The sequence below is a fragment of the Hypomesus transpacificus genome, chromosome 7, assembly GCF_021917145.1.
Source record: "Hypomesus transpacificus isolate Combined female chromosome 7, fHypTra1, whole genome shotgun sequence".
NCBI lineage: Eukaryota > Metazoa > Chordata > Actinopteri > Osmeriformes > Osmeridae > Hypomesus > Hypomesus transpacificus.
In genome coordinates, this window is record NC_061066.1 from 9,229,694 (window position 1) to 9,238,924 (window position 9,231).

General features: G+C 44.8%; 1 protein-coding gene across 1 annotated transcript; it reads right to left on the reverse strand.

Annotated features, from left to right (window-relative positions):
* Positions 1 to 749: 749 nt before the first annotated feature.
* On the reverse strand, positions 750 to 9,082 carry naaladl1 (N-acetylated alpha-linked acidic dipeptidase like 1). The gene is made up of 19 exons (XM_047023214.1): positions 8,382 to 9,082; positions 7,734 to 7,906; positions 7,102 to 7,223; positions 5,711 to 5,830; positions 5,372 to 5,564; positions 5,147 to 5,240; positions 4,883 to 4,987; positions 4,597 to 4,682; positions 4,219 to 4,338; positions 3,483 to 3,568; positions 3,296 to 3,359; positions 3,144 to 3,211; positions 2,953 to 3,044; positions 2,540 to 2,633; positions 2,078 to 2,159; positions 1,737 to 1,910; positions 1,394 to 1,481; positions 1,211 to 1,303; positions 750 to 1,129 (listed from the first exon to the last, which is right to left on the reverse strand). The coding sequence occupies exons 1-19, from the start codon at positions 8,576 to 8,578 to the stop codon at positions 952 to 954; spliced, it is 2,229 nt and encodes a 742-aa protein (XP_046879170.1). The 5' UTR covers positions 8,579 to 9,082; the 3' UTR covers positions 750 to 951.
* Between the last annotated feature and the right edge of the window lie 149 nt (positions 9,083 to 9,231).

Here is a 9,231-nt window from a genome sequence, read left to right on the forward strand (position 1 = left end):
CGCCCCTTTTTAAACCACAGGAAGTAAAAACAAATCTCTCAATCTGATTGGGTAATATGTTACCGACATGCACAGCCCAAACACGCCCAGTACACGTGCTAATTGTCTCCTCCCCTTCTTTGCAGCAGTGACAACTAACCCATTGGAGAAGTTTAAAAATAAAATAATTATAGCTTAATTCGATGCATCACCAACCGGTTAAGAATTGTCATATCAAGTGAGAGAGGGAGTGTGTGAGTGCAGGTTGCAGTTTCGGACTACAATCAAAACATAACACAACTTAGGTGTCTAAAATCGATGAGATAGTATGCACATGGATATGTTTACGAGTATGTGTATTGTATGTCTATTGGGGTTACTAAAGTAATCATTTGATTTTTTACATGTTCTGAAAGTCCACGTCCATATTTCTAAATGTCAACTGACGTAGGCTACAGACTGCCAAACATGTCCACCAGTGAACTGCATTGTGCCAGAGGAACCCTTAACCCTGAACACTCCCCCTTCACAAACATGTCCACCTGTGAACTGCATTGTGCCAGTGGAAACCCTAGCCTGAGCACACAGTCATCATACATGATTATCCCTTATGTTACAAGCCTGAACACTCCCCCTTCAGTCATCATACATGATGATCCCTTATGTTACAACTAAGTTGTTCCGGTGCCTGAGTTCATGCTGACTTTCATTATGCATTTGTATATCATACCCATATTTTTATTTTCATATGGATCAAATACTCATACACATCTCATTACATACTAAATGAATGTAAATGTAAGGTGCAATATTGACTTCTTCATTATATGAAAATGAGCTGGAATTACATGGAGTTCACAAAAATATGTTGTTTTTTTACGTACAATACATTAGTATGTCATAAGAAGTGCAATGAGTTTCATAGGTCAGAGGTTGTTTCATCCCTGAGGTAACCATAAAGACTTCCTGGTGCTAGATGACATCGTCTAGAATGGAGGCGGCCCCTGCAATGGCCTGGCTCAGGATTGACACGTGGTGGTGAGCTTTCTGCCAATCAGATGCCAGTCCTGTTGCCATGGCGTTTGCACAGGCATCTGCCAGGCTGCGGAAGGTGAAGCGTCCATTGACAGAGGCAGGCCTGAACACGTGCCTGCAGAGGCCAGGGTAGCCAGGTAAGTGGACATTCACAATTCATATGATCATTTTGATGATATTCTTTTATGATCCACACCTGAATCCATATTCCTTTGGGAATGCCTGTGAGTCCAGGAAGGCCCGGTCTAGGAGCATGAGCTGGTCGTTGATCCTACGAACTTTCAGGGGCCTAAAAGAACACAAAAACATCAAACTGAAGAGTGGAATGCACATACACAAATTACAACCCTACAGGTGTCTCACAGCACAGAACTCTCACGTCTCACTGGCCAGATCTGAGTCTCGAATGACCTGGTCCAAACGACTAGCAGCCGAGCGAAACCTGGTCACGGCTGACTGTAACGGCACTGCAACGGGACATGATGTCTGGTGAGCGCAGGTGAGTGGGAACAATGATAACAGTGATGTGTGATAACAGTGATGTGTGATAACAGTAAGGGTCAGTGATAACTAATGAGTGATAACAGTAAGGGTTAGTGATAACAGTGATGTGTGACAACAGTAAGGGTCAGTGATAACAGTGATGTGTGACAATAGTTAGGGTTAGTGATAACAGTGATAACTGTGTGATGTGTGTATTTCCAGGCAGGTGAGTTCCTGACTCAGGGAGATGCTGTGTGCGTCCAGGGGCTGCTTGTACAGCTCCAGTGCCACGTGCAGGAAGGCCTCCAAGCTCTCTGCATAGTCACTGCAGTTGAGCGGCAGCAGGAGGCTGTCGGCTAGACGCATCAGAACGTTCCCTGCTGTCCTGGCTACGGTCTGGTGACTGGTGAATCCTAGAGGGGGTTAAGGTTAGGGTTAGGCTAACCTGCGAGGCTAATCCTAACCTGGGAGTGGGTAACAAAGCATTTCAGGAGCATATTGGGGATACCAGGTTGGTGGAGAGACTTCCTAGATGTCTTGCTTTTATATTCCTACAATTTTCCTATAATGTTCAGCTCACCTGGGTCAATGAACTTGGATGCGTAGGTAAAGGTGTCGTATGCCGTGTGGTAGGCAGGGTAGATTCTCGCTTTTGTTTTAGTCTGCAGGACTCAGAACAGTCAGACACTATGATGACGTCAACTTCGAACATAATGGGCAAGGTAGCTTGATGGAAGCTTCATTTATGTAGCTGTAGTGTAGTGGCACTGATGCTCTGTGGGGGTGATGCCATGAGTGTTACCGTGTCATACGTGTAGGAGATGAGTGTTACCCTGTCATACGTGTAGGAGATGAGTGTTACCCTGTCATACGTGTAGGAGATGAGTGTTACCCTGTCATACGTGTAGGAGATGAGTGTTACCCTGTCATACGTGTAGGAAATGAGTGTTACCCTGTCATAGGTGTAGGAGATGAGTGTTACCCTGTCATACGTGTAGGAGATGAGTGTTACCCTGTCATACGTGTAGGAGATGAGTGTTACCCTGTCATACGTGTAGGAGATGTCCATGGAGGTGATCCCCAGGTTGTGAATGAAAGGGGCATAGTCACTTCCTGCTCCAGTCAGGAAGCCCACACTTAAACAACAAAAATATGTTAAATACAACTTTTCTAATTGCTGAAATGACACCTAGAATATAATATATGTAGATGTTACAGCAGCGATATGTTAAATTAGAGGAAGCAGACAGCTAGTACCTGTTACAGCATGGTAGCTATGATGGTCAACTGTAGTACATCATACATCACTACACACCTTTTTTGTGCATCAGTTGAGTTAAGGTGTTATTTATTTTCTATCCTTTGAGGCTTTTCACAAACCATAACTCACCACAAAAAAACAAGTTTTTAGTTTTCTTTAGTTTTTTTAAAAACTTCTAATACAGAAGTACACACTTAGGAATGACTCCATAAACAGGACTGCTCCTGTTAGAGTAGCGGATCCAGTTGTCGTAAACAGAGGTGGAATCTGATCCAGGTATCTTGACCTTGGAAAAGAAAACGACATTGTTGCGTCTTGGCCATTGCAGAGTGGAGGGAATATTATATACAAAAAACTCCTGTCCTAACTCTTAACTCCCACCCACCTGTTTGGAGGATTTGAAGATGACGCTCTGAGCTGAGGGTGACCCTGAAGCTCTTAATGTGGCATTGGCTAAATATGGGGGGCATAAGGTAGACTGACATGACCAGGAAAATACATTAGAAACTGTCATTTGCATTTGGAGTTTATTCTTACCAAAAACTGAAATATCCACATTGATATAAGCGACAGTGCGCTCACTTAGTTTGGTGAAGTACTCCTGATGAAGACAAAAAGATGGAACATTATGTGTGGACTTTCCCAACAGCAGAGCATGCTGATGTGCTCCACAATGAGAGACTGTGTTTCTAAAACATGATATTTTATTTGAAGGTAACTTCACCTCGGTGTACTCTGCTGACCCAATCAGACCAAACTCCTCCGCGCCCCAGCTGCCAAAGATGATGGACCTGCGAGGCTTCCATGTCCCTGCAGGTGAAAATGCAGTTTGCTATTCTTTCAGCACCTACATCTGTGCCACAAGTGCCATGGTGTCATACTTAAGGCACCTTCACCCTGTACCCCAGTCACCCCTCCACCCTGTACTCTAGCCACCTCCACCCTGCATCACCTCCACCTTGTATCCTAGTGACCTCCACCCTGTACCCCAGTCACCTCCACTCTGTATCCTAGTCACCTCTACCCTGCATCACCTCCACCCTGTACCCTTGTCACCTCCACCCTGTATCACCTACATTCTGTACCCCAGTCACCCCCACCCTGTACCCCAGTCACCTCCCCTCTGTATCCTAGTCACCTCTACCCTGCATCACCTCCACCTTGTACCCTAGTGACCTCCACCCTGTACTTCAGTCACTTCCACTCTGTATCCTAGTGACCTCCACCCTATACCCCAGACACCTCCACTCTGTATCCTAGTCACCTCTACCCTGCATCACCTCCACCCTGTACCCTTGTCACCTCCACCCTGCATCACCTACATTCTGTACCCCAGTCACCCCCACCCTGTACCCCAGTCACCCCCACCCTGTACCCCAGTCACTTCCACTCTGTACTCCAGTCACCTCCACCCTGCATCACCTACATTCTGTACCCTAGTCCCCTCCACCCATACTCACCCTGCTTCACCATCCTTCCCAGCACCCTAGTCAACTCCAGCATAACGGAGGTTCCGCTGCTGGGGTCGATGGCCCCATGAACCCAGCTGTCTCTATGGTTGCCATAGATGACGTATCTGTCTGCACGAACACAACAGAACAATCTACTGAAATATTAAGACGTGAATTTAAAGTCGATGATGTGACCTCTTGTTGAGACATTATCTAACGAGTCATTGAGCATGTGTAGAGGAATCTACACAACATCTTTGCTGTACCAGTGTAAACAATATGCTGCCCATATAGTATAGATAATAGTAACATGTGCATTAACTAAGCTAAGTAGTTGAACCTGTGTTGATGCAGTTTAGCCTGTTGCCTAGTGTGCCTCCTACCCACCAGGCTCAACACTGCCTCTGATCACCCCCATCACATTGGAGGAGGCCTTCAGCTCCTCCTTGTTATAGACATCCAGCTTCACATCGCTGAGGAGTGACATTCAAACAAACAGTCCATCATTGTGTATTCCCTTTGGTGCATGTAAACTAGTCCTTGGAGTTACAGTTTGGTTTCAGTCATAAAGGAGATCATAGTAGTTTGGCGAGACCTGTGGCCCAGCTGTCCTAAATGTTAAAGTCTGCGATTAGTCCAGCTGACTTAGTTACACTGAAACAAAGCTGTTTACCTGTTGTTGAAAGCAGAAAGGGGTTGGAATCCTGGGCCCCCAAAGTTGTATGTGCAGTTGAACCCTCCTTGCCATGTGTCTGGGGCTTCTGGACCACCCAGCTCACTGCATCACCAGTGAAAAAGCTCATTTAACAATATGTTCAATAGCACACACATTTATACAGCGCAACATACATGGGTGGGATTTTCCCTCTTGAATTGGAGTCATGTGTTCTACCACTGAGCCAATTCAATTCAACAGTTCACATGGCCCTGCACGTACCAGATCAAGGCATACGCATCCTCAAATCCTATTGGCTGAGTGGGAATAGGAGGGATCCCTTTGATGTCCTTCGATGGTATTCTGTAAGTTTCCTCTGTAAAAGTTAATTTTTCAAGAATGACTGTCAGACAGTGTGTTACAGACAATTACATAACTGTGAGATCTTCTAAGTGAAGTACTGCGGGAAGAGCACTGTTATAGAATGGATTATGTTTCCATGGTTACCTTTAGCCGCCAGGTAAGGTGTAAGCATGTCTCCGAAGTCTGTGTTGTAGGAGCCTCTCTCCACCCCAGAAGGGGGCATGTACCAGGAATGGGGATATGTCTCATTGTCTTCAGACATCTTGCCATCATTGATGTCCAATGGATCGGTATATACAAGCACTCCTACCACGCCATAAGGTGCTGCATTGATGGCCTGAAAATGACAGAGACATCTTGACGTTTGCATTATTGCATTACAATTGTTTCATTTTTCAAGTCACTTAGTCCAGTTATGACTATGTAAGAACATAAGTGTTGCAGATGTCTAGGGTGGGGGACAAGACGATAGCATGGACTCACTTTCCCAGCTCTTCCTTCTCCACCATATCTCACTATGGCAATGGTCCCTGCCAGATCCAGGGTTTGGTTGAGCAGCTGGTAGTCACTTGGCTTGCCTTGGTTGGCGAACACTAGCTTACCCTGAAACACAAAAGCTGGCTCAATATCAAAGCACATGCAAGTGGCTGGATATACCTCCACGTTGTAACGTGAGGAGCTATGAGGGTTAGGATCCTCACACTACGAGGGTCATTGCTTCACAATGGGGGCATGAGTCAGGGGCCAAACCTGGATGTCTGCATGGACTCTGTACCCCAATCAGGACAGGGCTTAACTGGCCCATGCAGATCAATATAGAGGACTTCAGGAACCTTTATGGGTGTCAGGTCTTTTTTAAAGTAACACCAGATGACATAAGAATGACTAGCCTGGGAACCAGACCAATCTGCCAGATCAGGGTTTATTTGCTCTGACTGATGGGTCTGGCCTCTCTCCCATTCAAACAGATTTCAAACGACATAAAAAGCATATGGCCAATCACAACCATTTATCTGATGTGGGGTAGGTTTAATACGACTGTACAGAGGAGCTGGTTGTATCTAATTCAATCCAATTGCATCCAGAGGCTCTTTTGTCCATGCCCCCTGAAAATAAAAAAATTAACTGAGGTTCAAGACCACTTCCCATTTACGAACTGGTCTGGTGATGCCAATAATGTAATGTAATGAGTTACAACAGCAGTCCAGAGAATGGTTTGCTGTTTTATGGACAGGGTCATTACAATTTAGTGGCACATTTTTTTTACCGGTTTAAACAGTAGAGGGAGATATAATCTTTATGACATATCTAGTCTCCCACAACCTTGAGGGCAACCAAATTGGACTGTCCATTTAGAAACATTTAGAAATTGTTTCAAAGGTTGCAGACAATAAAATGTTTTAGCTTCACAGACGGATAAACAATGGAACCAAGGCGCCTGACGCCTGAGTCTACTAGTCTACTAGTCACTCTACCCGAAATTACTAAATGTAATGTAAATGTAGCCGAGTGTCCATCTTTCTGTAGTTTCATTCAGTTTTGTACAGTATTTAAGTACTTTAAATGTGAACACAAGACAACCCTAACCTTATCAGTAGGGACAGTAAAGTCTTATCTTATCTAGCACTCCATTATCCCTAAGTAGTACAGATCACAGAAGGAGACAACACATATTGCCTTATGATTGAGTTTTCAGATGCTACGACCGTGTGGTTGAATTTTAGATGTTGTGAACCGTGTGGTTGTGTTCTAGATGCTGTGAACCGTGTGGTTGTGTTCCAGATCCTGTGAACCGTGTGGTTGTTTTCCAGATGTTGTGAACTGTGTGGTTGTGTTCCAGATGTTGTGAACCGTGTGGTTGTGTTCCTGCCAACCTTGACGTTTCCAGCAGGGGAGTAAGCGGCGTAGGGCTGGACCACCGCAGGGTCGCTCTGGGCAGCTTCGTATGGCTTCTCCTTCTCTCTGGCCGAGTACAGGACAGAATCGGAGGAGCTCACTGGAACACAGTCCACACATGCTCCACTGTCACAGATGCAGATTGTATATCAGGGATAAAGATATATAATACAATTATGGGGAATTTGACCAATTTAAACTCTTCTGATGTTTTGAATCGTTTGGTTTTTTTTCAGTTTTTGATGTTTTTAGATTTGATGGAATTTCACTTGTGTTGATACATTATCATCTTCTGTAGTTTTCCTGTGAGAATGACTCGGACCGAAAACAAACTCTGTGGCTTGTCTATACAGTACAATGACCATGTTCAGCCAGCTGTATCTGAATTGAGAAACCCTTCTCCCTGCCCTTCAAGAACATCATTCTTCACTTTATGACTTATCAAATAAATGTATAACATAAGCCTTGAGAAAATATGAGTGGCTTATCTATGCAATAAACAAACCACATCCCCAAACATTTCAGTGTAATGAAATGCTGGTTTCTTGCTGGAATTGGATCCAAAATGTACATTTACATTGATTCATTTAGCAGAACATATTTGACTCACCCACTGTGACTGTATTGGGATTGTTGGGGTCTGGAAAGGACAGGTGGACTCTATAGTCCTCGGCCCAAGTGTGGTCCAGGCCAGTGTCAGGGTCCTGCCACCTGCTTAGCATGTACTGCACGGTGGCCCGGTCCCCTTCTGTTGTGGCCATGTGGGGCACTTTGGTCAGCTCCCTGACAGGACAAATGCAGGGTGGATGCCACACACACACACAGGTAGAGGGCACACACACAGGTAGAGGGCACACACACAGGTAGAGGGCACACACACAGGTAGAGGGCACACACACAGGTAGAGGGCACACACACACACACCCACACAGGTCAGAGGTGAATGAGTGATAATCGGTTATTGTTATTGAGTTCATATAAATCAGCTCGAACATTACAGAACATGCTAGCACATTTCAAGGGCAGATCTGACAAGCACTATAGAGATTTAAGTCAGATTTCTCATAAAAGACAAAAGTAATGTCACAACAGAATTAAAATGAACAATTGCTTACAGTGAATATAGAAACAAAGCCTAAAACATTTTACAACAGAAATGTTTCAATACTCTGGACAAGGATAACCTTGACATCTGAATTCACTTGACCACTACTATCCTGACCCCTGACTCTCCTGCCACCTGACTCTCCTGACCTACCTGAGGTTTTCCTGGATCTCCATGTTGTCCACCTCAGAGATGAACCTCTGGATGAGGTCCTCGTCTACATCCTTTGCCACGTCCTGGACCCAAGACGGCGTAGAGTCGCTCTGCTGGATGCCAAAGTGCCCCAACAGGATCCCCACAGCCAGCGTTACTGCCGCACACAGCCCCCCAAACAGAACCTTCCTGAGCATGTTGACTAGTCTCCCACTCTACTCTTACTGTCAACACAGATACCCTTTGCTCTGGCACTGTGTGTCTGAGGGTTAGGGTTAGGATGAGCCTCTTTTTAAGTTTCAAATGGTCAGTGGAAACTTCAGCACATCTTACAGATCTGTCACCTTCACTGTCACATGAGCAGAGTTGTGTGGGAAAGTGCCTCATACAGGAGGACTGTCCCTCAGTAAAGTTGACTGATTAATGTTTTGCAGATGGGATGAACTTTATCCCTTGGCACAATTACTCCTACACTTTCCTAGACATAAAGTTATCCTCTTTCTTTTAAACAACTATCATAAACACACACACACACTAGCAACTTTTCTAATGGCTCCAATGTCACAATCAGGCATTGCCAAAATGTGGATGATAAAGGTTTACAGTAAATCTGATTCATAAGCTTCCACATACCCTGTCTCTAACTTAACTCTCTTTCCCAAGCCACTGGCCTTCTGCTGTGAACAGAATTAGCTATATGACGTTTCTCTTATCAACACATTCAAAATTAAGTGTGAAACTGTTCACCACAAATGTAACAAAATGTAATTAGCTTTCGAAAAGTAGTGCCCTCTAGTGTTTACTCCGACTTCTGCTGCTCGTGTGTAGACGCAGTCTGAAGCGATGCAAC